Below are 14565 nucleotides of genomic sequence, written 5' to 3'. Positions count from 1 at the left end.
GCTGAGGCGAATTTCTACTGACCTGTCTTACTTCGTTGTTATACTCTTGCCTTTGAGCTAAAAGATCGTGGAAAAGTTAAGGAAGGGTATGGAAGTTCTTCTCTCATGAGAAGACTGTGAGAAAGTGTACATTGACGGGAAGTCGTAGCTTAACTCGACGGAAGTGAACTTCACATTTAAAACAATTGTTAAGCGATATTGCTTGAGCGTAAGGAGGGGCTTTCCGGTAATTTCAGCCTGCTTTCAAGCGTTCCTTTCGTCGGAGGACAGCAAAATAGGCTGATTTAGCAACAGGACGGGAACGTCAGATGACGACGAGAGAGCGAGCGGAATAGTCTGGATTCTGTTCTAATTTGACCATATTTGGGTATTTGCACTGCGCGTGCCGTCGTCAAGTGAGGTTCCGTTTTCTTGCTAAAATCAGCCTAATAATCGGCGGTCGAAAACAAGAGAGACTGATCTAAAAAAACAAACACAGATGTTTCCATGTCATATGTTTTCGACCATTTTCGATTCTGCTTATGAAGAAAATTAAATGCGTATAAAACAGGAGACATATAAAAAAATTGAGGAATAGTTTTGTTTTCGAATGGTAAAAAAGGCAGCATCGCATCCGTTATTTTCAGCTACTTTGCTGGTTTTGCAACACATACACACCCTCTGGCCCATCCTTAGAAAAGTAGACAGATTTCCGGTCCCGCCTAAGACATTTATTTATTGTCTTACTTGCTAGCTTGCTATTTATTGTCTTACAATAAATAATGACAAGCTAGTGAAAGTTTGTTGTTCATCGTCCTAGTACGTACCTTGGTACCAGGCCCTTCTAGAAGAGTGTACATATAACGTGCTCAGAAACCTACGCTTTGCTACTTTCGCTTGGTTTTCTTCCGCCATCACCGTTGTAAGCATTTTTTTCTTCAGATCCCAAAAAGGAAACTGTATTTTGGAATTGTTAACAGGATTCCTCTACGAAGACGCAAGTTTTCATATAAAAACTATTTCGAAATTCTAGCAGGCCCAGTCTTAACGGTAATTCCGAGAAGTTTTGCTAAGATCTAGACACGTGAACCGATCTATGCTTGCGAAGGAACTTCTATTACTTTTTGTATTTTGCGGAGTGGAATTTACCTCTGCTTTATCGGAACAACGGGAACAGAGATCGCAATGCCGTAACCAAACGGTATTTTGTCCTTGCACGGACAGGCGAGGAGTGAGTGGCCATGTGCTTGTGGTAACGTGTAGTGATCAAAACGATCCAAAACTTTCTGTTTGCCCAGGGAAAGCTTTTTACCTAGAGGAGTGTGGAAAAGGTGAGCTTGTTGCAATTTCGGTGCAATTTAAGTTTTATGTTAAAATTACGGAGCTACTCTAATGTTATTTGTTAAGCTTAGCTTTGTGGAGATCTATTGTGATAAATTTGTTTAACCTCTGTCAGAGTGGACTCTATTGCCCAGTTAGTTGTGAAATTGGAAAAGTTAGTGATGGAGAAGGAGGATTACCATTTCACTGCAGTAGTGAGGCATAGATTCCAAGGACTCATTTTACGCCTTCCTTTAGTCCTATCGAGAAGTTACAGTAAATTTGATTTCACCTCGAAACTTCCGCTTTCAAATTATAGTTCCGAGATTTATAATTGATTTGATGTCACTTCAAAGCCTTCGCAAGAAAGTAGTGCTTAAGGAATTGCAGTAAAAAAAAGATGAATGATGATAATGGAGATAAGGTAAATCGCCTCATTCCTATCAGATTTAAGGCCTTTTTTAACCCTGTAACTCCCAGAAGTGTTCAACATGTAACTTCTCCCCACAATATTCATACATTACCCAGCAAACAGGTTATGAGATACCATACAATACTTTATTTTATGTGAAGCTTACACTCAGCACAATCAGCTTTAAAAGTTTACAGATAATTCAGGGTCTTTTTAATCCTGATCTAACATTAAATTCCTGTTACTAAGGGGAGAATCTTTAGTTAGATCTTAAGAGTTAAAGGGTTAAAGAGTTCTTTGTATAGCAGTTTCATTTACATACATGCAAAACTTTTATTCCCAAATTTATTGCTGTGGTGAATTTGCTGGCACAATTTGCAAATAAGATATCTGACTTACAGTATGGCTGCTTGTCACACCCTCTTTGGATTGTTATTGTGATTCAAGACTATAACCAGGTCTTCACATAGTGAAATATTAAAAATTTCAATATCAGAAATGAAAATGGAGAGGCATTCATTATTCTTATTTACCTCATGTACAATGCAAATGCCAGAATTAGGTCTGTTGAGTGACTCAATCTATTTATTGTAAAAATGTGCACATCCTCTGTATAAGGAGAATTTGCTTAACATTCAAGATCATTATGAAGTTGGCAGTTGTTTCCTTTACTCTCATGACCTCAGTCTCTTTGTCTCTGATCAAGCAGTTTAGAAGCTTGTCAATCTTAGAGGTATCTGGAGGTTTTACCTATTGCAAGTTTCCCCCTACCACCTTTAAGAGTTCACCCTTGAAGGAAAGTGAGTTTGCTCTCACCTTCACCAGTTTGCCCCCAAATCTTTGGTTTCTTACAGCAGAACTTATTCCTTTTCTGTCTTAATCATAGTATGTATCAAATAACATGTTAATTTTTTTGCCATGGCAAATATGATAACTGGCCATGAAACACTAGCTCCACCGAAATGACAAGTGTGAATATCAAACTGCTGCCGTGTGTATTTTGTAACAATCTTGGTCATGTGCATGTTCAATCAGCAAAAAGTGATTCAACAAATCTTTTAAAGGGTATTGTTGAAATATATTATTTCTGATAGGGTATGTTGTATGTAAAGAGTAATTGCAACAGTTATATTCAGTACTACAAAGATGGGTTTATTGAGCAGCCTAGGCTTTTGAATTGTGTCATTAATTGTGGATATTGATGCAAAGTTAGGGTAACCTGTGGTTATTAACTTCATACATTATCAGAACCAACTCTTTTTTAGTTTGAAATAATATTAAATCATTCAGTTATTTGTAAAATATCCAGTTCACAAACTTATTAATGATTAATTGATTGATTGTCTTTTAATTTAGTGTACTTTTTATCAAAGAGGCACAGACGTGACACAGGAAATTGTAATAATGGAATCATTCCAGGATCCCCTCACCCCTCAGATGATGCAGACCCCTATATAAAAATGAGCCCTAGATCTTCCATAACAAGAGGTTTGGATGACAGCTACACATTTGAATGCAAGGTCTATTCAAATTTTTCGGCAAATGTAACATGGCTGATTAATGGCAAACTTATTTCTCTGGATGGAAAAAATTGGAAATACAAACTTACTTCCTGCAATCGAAATTTAGAGGTCAACGACATTTCAAAAAAAGATGAAGGAAACTACACATGTGTTGTGACAAACGAGAAGGGGAAAAATTATTCATATACCGTTAAGTTGCTTGTGAGAGGTAGGTAACCATGCCTGAGGTCTGTAGTATAATCTTTAGAGCAAGGTTTTCCCCCCTCACCACTAAGACCCAAGTATAACACATGCCTGTAGCTGCCAGCTTGCCCTAAATTGAAAGGAAAAACTATTATCCTTAAATTATGGTGCAGACTGAACAGGGTCAAGTGTTATATTTAGAGTTATCTCTCTATTGTGTTTGACTGGTTTAGGAAACTGTTGTCTTCAATCATATGAAATCATGTCATAAGACATTTAAAAGAAAACTAGTAAATTTTAAATTGATGCACTTCATTGCCACACTTCAACATAGAATTTGACCAAACACAAGATTTGATGTCTTCTTTGCCTGAGAAAGCAAAGAATAGTTGGAGATGGATGACAGTAGATTTTGGGTGAAAAACAGCAAGAAATTTTGGCAGACCTTTCAGCAAATAGGGCAATTATTGTGGCAGGGGTAATTGGCCACATATTGTATCTCCTAAGACATTAAATAAGTTACGATGTCTTCTGTGCATTCAGCTGGATGATGGAATTTGTGAAAAAGTAGAGAAATAAGGAAAGTTATTCTAAGGACCTGAAAAAAGGTACAGACATTAAGAAAAAATTTTTAAAATAAATTGATGCAGATTTGATATATTTTTCTTTTGATTTTTTTTACCACTGTATAATTTAGTACTGGGGTATAGACTATTCCTTTTTATTTTGCTGGGTAAAATTTTGTGAGAGAGCCACATTTTGGTAAATTACATTTAATTGTTGGTTGAAACATTGAAAGCCATAGGGTTGAGTTGAGAATGGAATTTTTGTACCAACCTTCTGCATTGACCTTGCTGTACAGGCTATAGGTTTTTAGTGCAATCTTTTAGAACCATGAATGTAGAAGAGTGAACAAATTAAAATAGCTTGTAAAACATCTTTAAATTTGATTACAAAACCTCTTGTTGGTGCAGATAGACTGGAACTGCAGGATTAAATACAATGAAATCTATTATAATTGAATACACTGACTTGGCTTCGAGTACAAGGAAAAGGTTGCAGTAACAATTTATTCTTACAAAGTTGTCTATTTTAATTTTTAGTTAAAGGTCCCCCAGTTATAGAGTATGCAAAACTTGAGCATGGGGACACAGCCTACATTGGAACCACAGTCAACATAACTTGCAGCATACAAGGCTTTGATGATATGAGTGGTATATTTTTGAAGAACAATGAAAGGGTATCTGAGGATGGTGAACCACCGAAGTATGAATATTTCTATTTAGGAAAAAAAGATACACCTAACAACTTTGTTTTTTATCTGGAAATTAAGAATGTCACCATGGAAGATGCAGGAAACTACACTTGTCTTGCTTTCAAATCTGAACAGGAATCAAGGGAAACATTTCTTCTTGAAGTTGGTATGGTAAATTACTCTTTCTTGCATTCATTTAGTATTTTTTTGTACTGTACCATCTACTCTGTGTGGTGATGTATCACCTGCTAGTTTTTATGAACCCCCAATCTTATTCTGCTTCCCTCCAGAAATACATAATTGCAAAATAGTACTCTCTACTTAATGTTTTGCTATTAATATTAATTATATCTTCTCATCAGCTGTTTTCGTGAGTGTGTTGGTATTCATATTTGTCATGCTTGAAGTTAATGGTCTTATAAGATAAGATTGACTCATTCATACTTGTGATGACTATGTGGAGAACCGATTTAAATTTGTAAATCTTGTGAGTTGATTTATTATCTGTGTCTTCCAGCTGCATTACAAAATGTTATGATATTTATGATTCATGCATGGACATAGGATCAAATTTTCTTCTTTCGTTTGAAGTTCACACTTTTGGTTCCGCAAATCAGCACCCCAGGAGACCTTTGTAGCTTTTATGTTTTGTTTCCTCATTTCAGGTTGTGTGATAATATTATTTTCCTGGAGAACTGATGTTTCTTTCAACTTTCCTCTTATTTACGTGCATATTTACATGAATGTATGTACTGTATGCATAATTTAGAAATGATAAAGCTGTGGGAAATTCTCCTGAGGCTTGAAATTGTTAAACAAATATGCAAGCTCAAGATTTCTATTGTAGCAGTTATTTTGGTCACCATGCATGGTGGGTAGAGAAAAAAGTTGTGGTTTCCAAGTTTGTAGTGAGTCAGGTGCCAATTTGGGAACCTGTGTTTGAATGATATGAAGGAGGTTGGGATGTTTTGTTTACTTCAAGTTAATGCTCCGGGGTCAAATGAGAAAAACATTCTCATTGTTGTCTTAAATGAATTTATTTCCTTCTCCTTGAATTCTCAGGTACACTTTTCTTTCTGTGAATTAATATTTTATTTCTAGGGACTAATCAACTGTTTTTTTCTGGCCATCAAATTGTGTGGTTATATAAGGTTTAGCTCAGAGCCATGCAGATATATCTTTTCAGCTTGTGTTTTATTTTCCCCAATGGAGCTCAAGGAAATTCCCTCCTTTATCTTTTGTAAATTGTGTACATTGGGAAAACAGAACATACAAGCTATAGGCAACTGTTGTTTTGAATTATATTGCAGGACCATGTTCAGCAGGTTTTTATTGCCCTCCAGGAAGACATGGTCGCATTCCATGTCCTCAAGGAACATACCAGCCAAACATTGGCAAAACATCTGAACAAGCCTGTAAACCATGTCCTTTCTTTACTAATTCATCAAAGAATCCAAGTGGTATACGACCAAATGTAAATGAAACTGAGTGTCCAGGAGAAGATCCAAGTAGTACAAGAAAAGGTACTGCATGGATCCCTAAATCAAAGTTAGAGAGGTCTGCTTGTGCTTGGGTCTTTTTGTTTTGCCTTTGAATGGTATCTTGAGATCTGAATTTCATATATGTATCTGTTTTTTTGACCTGTGTAGTTCAAATAACTTATTTTACTTTTAACCAGTGTTGACTTCAACATCACAAGATGTCACCAAGATTGCCATAGGCGTGGTTTGTGGTGTGGTTTTTATCATGGCTGCAGCATTTCTATCATTTATCGCAAAGAAGAAACGTTGGCTGTGGTTCTCTTCTGCAAGACAAAGCTGTAATTCAGGGTGCCAGCCAATGTTAGGTGAGAATGGAGATGTAGAGAATGCTGAGTGTGCTGAAGTTTTGAGACAGTTGCCAGAAATAGGTATTCAATAACTTTTATTTTGCAATGTTTATTACAACAATCTAATCTATACCCAGCCGATGACTTAGCAGAAATAATACTTAAATGAAAGCCCCCTTTCAGGAATTTTCATTCAATATACTAAAACAGCTACTGTATTCTTTGCCATATGTCAGTCCAACCATGTGCAAGTTTGTCTTGTTTAAGTTTAAGATGTTTAATTGAATCATATTCATTTTATTTCACTACATTAACCCTTTTAACTCCCAGATCCAATTTCAAATTCTCCTTACTGTCAACCAGGCAATTCATATAATGTTAGTTCAGAGAATTTAGTATTGGATCAACTAATTATCCCCAAGTTGATATTTTTCTCTATTCTCATCACTTACCTGTTTGATATTGTATTGATATTGTAAGGAGAAATTCTGTGTTGGTCACTCATGGGAGTTAAAGGATTAATGTTGCATCATTATACCTGTGTTGTTGCATTGTTAAGGTTTGTTTTCAATTTTTACATGTTTTTTCATTCTTTGTTTTTACTTTGCATATTCCCTTCTTCCTTTGTGAGCAGAACATAAGACTTCAAAATAAAAATGCTGTTGTTTAGCATGAGTTGTGCATTTATCAAAAGCCTGTTTGGAACATGACAACTGGTTTGATTTTGTTTCAGATTATGAACCAAGGCATGACGTGTTTATATGCTACTGTTACAAAGATGTTGACTGGGTGAAAGAACTTCATGCTGAGCTTGAAAACCGAGGTTTCAAGTGCTGTATTGATTTTAAGAATTTTGCTATTGGAGTACCAATAATGGAAAATATCACTGAAGCAATTTGCTACAGTAAAAAAACAATTGCAGTACTTTCCCCAGATTTCATCAAGAGTGATTGGTGTACACATGAGCTACACAAGGCGCTTGCCAGGGTGCAATATCATCAGGTTGTACCAGTTATGTACAAGAACTGTGAAATGCCATTTGCGCTTCAAGACACAACCTACCTGGATTGGGAAAACTGCAATGTGAAACCTTACTTCTGGGAACAGCTTGAAAAAGCTTTAAGGAAACCAAATGGCGAGGCTTACAACAGGAGACAGCTCCAAAATGGAAGTCAAAGCTCCATGGTCTCTGACAGTCTCTAAATGGCAGAGTCAGGTACCAGTAGGTATCTTTTGGTACGTAACATACTTAAGAGCAGTAGCCTTCAACTTTCGAACTTTTTAAAAAAATCGCGGCCACTTAACATTACCGATTTGGCTGAAATTTGGTATGATGGCTAATTTTAGAGTCATAACCACGAATTGGGTATTAAAAAGTTCCAGTTGTTTTTGCTTGGCAAAAAATCGATAAAGCCGACCAAGTCCGCCCATACTTGCCTGCCAATATGGCCTATCGAAGGTGTTCTTATGACTTCGACTTCAGTACTGTCGTAACGATTTCCTAAAATCTCTTGAAATATATGAAAAGATCTATCCTTTTTCTTAACATTTACTGGAAAAAATGTGGGAGATAACAGATTTTGATCACAGGTTATCTCAATGTTCGAAGGTCGTTTTGCGCCGCCTTGAACAGTAAAAGATTCACCCCAACTTGTTAGCCTGATATCTCCAATGTTACCTCGATCCAGAAGTTGCCATTTATATGGAACAATCTTTGTTTATGGACGAATTGATTCCATTAATAAAAAAATTGGGGAAATGTCAAGGTCAAAGGAGAAAAGTTGTTAATCTATGATGAATTAGCTTTATTTGGGACCAGCTCCTAAAGCAGCTAACCGATCAGAAATAAAGTCCAAGTACTCATTTCGTCCAGAGTGAAAGCAAATTCCAGAGGTTTTCCTAATATTACGGAGGTAACTGTTGATTTTGGGCAAAAGCAAATATGTCTGGGCGACATTGTTGCAAGGGGATAAATATTTGGTTACCTAATGAATGTAAACAATAGATCCGGTATTAACGCTCGGAAGGGTTGATTTCGCATACCGTTTTGAGAACGAAAATTTCGGAAAAGAAAAGATTCTTGCGAATTCCAACCTGGTTTGTTTGGTGGTGATTGGTGACTTGCTCAAAATCTGAGCCTGTAAGCAACATTTGCAGTTGATCCTCCTTGTCACGCCAACGGTCTAGCTATTCTTCGTTAGATATTACGTAAATTATATCATGCTTTTGAGTGGGTCTTAATTTAATTTTCGTATGTTTCAGTGTTCTTATCAGTATAAAGGAAACTCAACCTTTCGGGATACTTCCTTTCCTTCCTTTTTTTCACCAGCGGTGAGCGCAAAATGTACACATGAAGCGCCCTCATTAAAGGCACAGACATGAATTGAGTTTTGTTTGAAATAAACGTCACCTCGTTGGAATGCGCGGGCAATCGCTAATTGAGTTTGCTCTAAACTCTATTTTGCTTTGAGAGGCTGTTCGTGAAGGATATTTTTTTAAAACTTCTTTCTATGGCCTTAGACAAGCTGTACACCTAATCCATGTGAAAAACGAAACTATGAATTCGAATTGAATCCTTGTTCATCACTGAACTGTCGGTTGTAGCGAAAACGGAAGAAACCATATTTCACGTATCTTTTGATGGCAATAAGACAGGTACAGAAGCCGAAAAGGGACAATCCAAAAATATTTTGTAAATCCAAAAAAATATTCAGAATCGATATCATTTAAAAAAATCGCTTTTAAAAAGTTTGTCAAATCGACAAAACAAATTCCAATCCGTGACTTTCCACTCATTTGCCGAGCTTTAAAACTCTAGACCTTGCAGACCTTTACTTCTTTAGCCCTCTAGAAAGACTTACATTTCCGGTTCAAATTCCCCACCCCAGCCACGTAAGGTTCAAATTTCCCATTCCCCAGTCACGGACGACAGTAAAATATCCGTGAGTCGCCCGAGTTTTCCCTTTTCAAAGAAAAAAATGAACTTGGGTAGGGCATTTGAACATAATTTTGGCTCCGTGGGTTGGAATTTGAAGAACTAATTTTTAAGAGTTCAATTTCCACGGGAGGGAAGTTGAAGTTTCGAATTAATCGATGCATAAGCATGAAATTTGTCTCAGTCCCTACTCTAGCCCACAGTGACTGAATTTCGCTTCTCAAAGACGCATCAACGACGTCTAAGCCCCATAAATGAGGCTTTATGTCTCGAGTACAAACCGCACTTGACCAACATCATTTTAAAGCATTCTCTTTATGCAAAGAACTAGAAAATAAACTGAGGTAATAGGGAAGTTAATCACTGACATAATAAATTTGGCTTTCTGTTAAAAACGAGAACTTTTCCAATATTTTACCTCGACGAAACCAACATCTAAGTGTTCTCTACAAAATCAAAACAAATTTCAACTTTTGTACTTGTTGTGGGCAAAATTATCAAAGAAATATGAAGGAGAGTAAAATGATAAAAAAAACTACTAACCTTATCTAAACAGGATCCTCAAATAAAGTAATAAATTTCCACTTTTATTAGACTCAAGAATAAACTTGATTGCTTTTGCATTTTCACGAGTCCAAGTTGATTGTCTATCTCAAGCCACATTCCGTTTCGCGTGCGTGGTTACTGCTAGAGTGTATTACGTTGGTATTTAAGGCTTACTTTTGATATAAATGAAAATTACTCTAACGGACTTGCCAAAGGTTGGGTTTTTCTTGTACTGCAAACTTGAGGAAATGGTAAACTGACTCCTGTTGGAAAACATGTTGAATTTGCGTATTATCCACTAAACCGGTTGCGTGACCTGTAAGTACTGTATCATTAATCTTGAGTTTGCAGCGATTTAATTTAAAAAATGACCAACTGCTATCACCAATAGTATATAAGAATTGATAAGAATATTCCTTTCATAAAATCCTTTGTTCTCAAAACGGTAAGCGAATTAAACACTGAGCGTAATTGCGCGTGGCTTGTTTAAATTCAATTAGTTACCTAAAATCAAACCATTGCAACAATTTTGCTTGAATATCATCGCATTTATGCTAAATCAAAAGATATTTCCATACTATTAGGACACTTTCCGGGCGATAAATGTACTTTAACCGTTTTCTTCTGATCGTAAATTGATTTAAGAGCTTTATAGGACCAGGTCCCGAACTTAGCCAGGTCAATACGGGTTGATAATTTTTTTTCCTTGACCATTTCATTTCCCCCATTTTTTTGTTTATGAAATCTGTTCATCTGTGAATAAGCGTTGCTCACAGTAAATGGTAACTCCTGGATCGAGGTAATACTGGAGATATTCGGTTTCTAAGTTGGGGTAAATTTTTCACTGCTCAACCGAGGTAACACTGGAGATATTCGGTGTCTAAGTTGGGATAAATTTTTCACTGCTCAATGCGGCCTAAAGCGACCTTAGAATGTTGGGATCATACATTGTTAAAACCAAACATTTGCCATGGTTTTTTTTTAACTAAATGTTAAGGGAAAGGGAGTATCGTTTCACGGATATCACGAGATTTTGAGAAATCTATACGATAGGACTCGAGTTGAATTCAAAAGATCATCTTCGATCCGCCATGTTAGCGGGCAAGTACGGACAGACCAAATGCACTTTCCCGTTTTTTTGGCAAGCAAAAGTAACTAGAACTTTTTAGTATCCATTTCGTGATTAGGCCATGAACTAAGACTTCATACCAAATTTCAGTCAAATTGACCGAATGATGTGGCCGACAAAAGTTCGAAAGTTACAGACTGTTGTGCTTAACCCTTTAACTCCCAAGATCTGAATGTTAATTCTCCTCTCTAGCTGCTAAACATTTCCTTGTAAATTAGTTACGAGGATTTGGTGTTAGATCAACATGAAAACTTCAACCTTATAAGTTTGGGTATTCTCATTAACTTTTTGCTGCATGAGTTTGCTTTTGTGAGCCAATGGCTAACATGAGAGAATTTTCACTTAGCATAATGATGCTTCAAGCAGAAAACCAAAGGACAACCCCCTAAATTTTTTTTAATTCTACGACTTTCCTTGATCACACAAAGAATCATTCATCATGTGCCTGGGTGGGGCATTTGAAGGCAATTTTTGCCTGGGGTGAGGAGGCTTTGCCTGGGTTTGGGGGGAGGAGGAGGTGCAGGTTTTTGAAGCTTTGATTTGCCAGTGTGACCATCAATAAAGAAAGATAATAACTATTAATATTATTATTAATGCCACAAGTTAAATATTAAATACCAAATACTATGTTTATAATATAGATTGCAATGTTTTACAAGGATTTCCATCACTGAGAAAAGCTGTAACTTCACAAAATCATTCTTATGTGTGTTTGCATGATATCACCAATCAGCACCAATTAGTGCCATGCTGCCAGGTTGACGAATGAGCGGCAAAGTGTTCACTAATCTTGATCCAAGGTTGTTTGTCAACCTTCTTTGTCGGCAAAGGCATTTGTTGTTTAAAATGATAAACAAAATAAACCATGGTTTTTTTCAATTAAAATATTGAAGACAAATTTAACATCTATGCAAAGCCAGGTACTATTCTCTATTTATTACTGATATTGATTTAACTTATTGGCTCGAATTTTTGATCTAGGGGATCTAACGAGATGTAAGGTTTCATTTTGATCAATTTTTATCCTTTCACTCCCAAGAACTAAAAAGACACTCTGTAATAAGAACTACAGTTGAACCCCATCAACTCAAACTAAGTTTACTTAAACCCCCCAATAACTCAAGATGCCCTTTCCCTTCACCCCATTTTTGGGTCATTTACTATCAGCTCACTCAAACCTCCCTTAATTCCAACCATTCTTTGTTTCCCTTTGGAGCCCTTAAGTTAGCAGGGTTCTACTGTACAGTGGTGTCAAATCATAATCCTATGTATGTTGTCTGGAAAATGTCTATCAGATTGATCCTTGAAGTGATGCATATCTTTGCTTGACAGTTTGTTTAATTGTAAGAATTTTATTCTGTTTTAATGTGGGAGTGAAAGGGTCAGTGAAACCAGAAATACGCTCCAGAAATAATCTTGTGCTTTTTAATCAGGGCTGTCAATGAAAAGAACATTTATATGATACACACTTTAAGTCTGGTCCCTTGGGAAACACCTCTGTTTTCTCCTTCAGTCTCAATGTTTCCTAAGTTGAAGGTGAGAGAAACATGAAGACTCGAGATTAAACAAAAGGGAGCTGTTTCCCAGAGATCAGACATTACATGCTTTGTTATACACCCAGAGGACAAAATCCATTGAGTTCTCAGTAACTAGCAGAGGGCTAACAGCAAATTTTATGGAAGGAGCCTGTGGCCTCAATCAGACCACAGGCTTTAGCCATGTTCTGATCATGAACAAAAGCTGGACATTGATGGCACTGAGTAACTGTAACCTTCTTGGGATCATGTGATTACAAATCAGCCAATCACAAGTGTGATTAGCACAAGGGAACCATGGTTTATAAAAAGTGAATTTAAGTAAGGGGTATCTAGATTTCAAAGAATAACCAAATCTTCTTAATTCTGGCATTTTTGTTGTGTGACAAGGTCTTTTTCTTTCTGGCTACTCTTGGTAATCTTTTAAAACATTTAGCAGCTACACATTCAAGAAGCGCTCAAGACTCAACTGCATGTTTTTTGTTTTTTTTTCAGGACCAGGTGACTAATTTTTCTCTAAAAGATGTTTAACACCATGGTCAAGTCATTGTTTGGAATCACAGAAAGGGATACACATTTTTTAACAGAGGAGATAAATTTATTTGGTTTTTTTGATGCTCACTTTTCATTCAAGTTACAGTTGGGTGGTAATTGACGAGATACTGTAGGTTTCTTAGTTTTGGACTTGGACATGCCCAGTAATGAAAACATTATTCCATTGCATTGGAACTAACAGATCATAGTTCATTTGTTTATTTATTTTGTGATGGAACTCCAAATGCACAGTAGTATTGTTTTTATCTTTAATCTAGGCTGGCTGTTCACATCAGTCCCCCTACTTGACAACTGTGACCTAAGTCTTGGCTTTCGATCAACAGCTCCCATTACAGTGGTCACATAAAACAGTAAAATGAATTGTATCTCAAGACCAATTGGATGTGGGCTGAATTAGATTATTTATTTTCAATTTCTATGCATGATAGTTTATTTAAGTTTGTCCTCATCAACCATCAAGCAATATAAATCACTAGCCAACAATCTACATTTTTCACAGAAAAAGTTCACATTTAGAGTTAATAAAATTTTTATAGATAGCTTTTATAAATAGATTTCAAGGAGAAAGTTTAGTTTATCATGCTTGTTTCTGAAGGCCAAAACAAATTCTACAGTATTCCAAACAGTTCTCATTTTTTTGTTGACAATATTAAAAAGCAAAAACTTAACAGATGTCCTTTCAACCTGACAAGAAAAATGAAATTTGACTACATTGTAGTTGTTGTACATTATTCATTAAATTCTTAATTTTTATTAAGCCAGTTTTCACTTTACCCTCATCAATTGTCAAACAATGGAAATCAGGTGATAATCAAATTGTTTAACAGTACTTTTAAAATTAACTTTTCTAGAATTTGTAAAACTTATATAGCAAATGTTAAATTAAAAAAATTAGATATTATAAGAAGAAAGTTGAATTTACTGAGCTTGTAAAGTTACAGTAATCTTTTGTGTATTTAACAAATTAAACATTAAAGTTAATGTAAAACCACTTTCTTTGTTGTAAATCTCAGTGAGGTTCATTTGCACCCATCTGGGATGGGCAGGGAGGGGGACAGGGAGAAGTTGAGCAGGCACTCCCATTTTGAATTGAGTATTTCCTCCAATAAGTGCCCTCAATCTACATGATTAAACACCCTCCCACAAATGAGCACCCAACTCCTGGGCCCTTACATCAAACAAGCAGACCTCTCACATGAGTCCCCCCTCTCCTCCTTCACTTTCTTAACCCTTTAACTCCCATGAGTGACCAAGACAGAATTTCTCCTTACTATATCTTTACAACATCATTTAGACAAGTTGTGAGAGTAAAGAATATCAATCATAGCTAGAATTACTAATTGATCTGATACCAAATTCTCCAAA

At 36.2% G+C, this 14565-nt stretch overlaps 1 protein-coding gene across 5 annotated transcripts; it reads left to right on the top strand.

Moving 5' to 3' along the window:
- The first annotated feature begins 716 nt into the window (after nt 1-716).
- LOC149034112 (uncharacterized) lies at nt 717-14191 on the top strand. Of its 5 annotated transcripts, none has more exons than XM_089193995.1 (7): nt 717-1310; nt 3068-3442; nt 4521-4838; nt 5983-6195; nt 6351-6581; nt 7234-7736; nt 13141-14191. In XM_089193995.1, the coding sequence occupies exons 1-6, from the start codon at nt 1076-1078 to the stop codon at nt 7701-7703; spliced, it is 1842 nt and encodes a 613-aa protein (XP_089050121.1). In that variant the 5' UTR covers nt 717-1075; the 3' UTR covers nt 7704-7736; nt 13141-14191. The 5 variants fall into 5 exon arrangements, with proteins under 5 accessions (XP_089050121.1, XP_089050122.1, XP_089050123.1 ...); XM_089193996.1 differs by having other exon boundaries at nt 752-1310; nt 7234-7716; XM_089193997.1 differs by having other exon boundaries at nt 763-1310; nt 7234-7722.
- The last annotated feature ends 374 nt before the right edge of the window (nt 14192-14565 follow it).

The sequence above is a fragment of the Pocillopora damicornis genome, chromosome 14 (assembly GCF_964200805.1).
Source record: "Pocillopora damicornis chromosome 14, jaPocDami1.2, whole genome shotgun sequence".
NCBI lineage: Eukaryota > Metazoa > Cnidaria > Anthozoa > Scleractinia > Pocilloporidae > Pocillopora > Pocillopora damicornis.
Note: the sequence above shows the minus strand (reverse complement) of the source record. Positions and strands in the feature narration are given on the sequence as shown.

Excerpts from the sequence above, each read along its gene's own strand:
- LOC149034112 (XM_089193995.1), top strand. The coding sequence starts at position 1,076 with ATGCTTGCGAAGGAACTTCTATTACTTTTTGTATTTTGCGGAGTGGAA. Across the intron at positions 3,443-4,520 it reads CGTTAAGTTGCTTGTGAGAG|TTAAAGGTCCCCCAGTTATA; the intron begins GTAGGTAACCAT and ends TTTAATTTTTAG. Across the intron at positions 6,582-7,233 it reads GAGACAGTTGCCAGAAATAG|ATTATGAACCAAGGCATGAC; the intron begins GTATTCAATAAC and ends ATTTTGTTTCAG.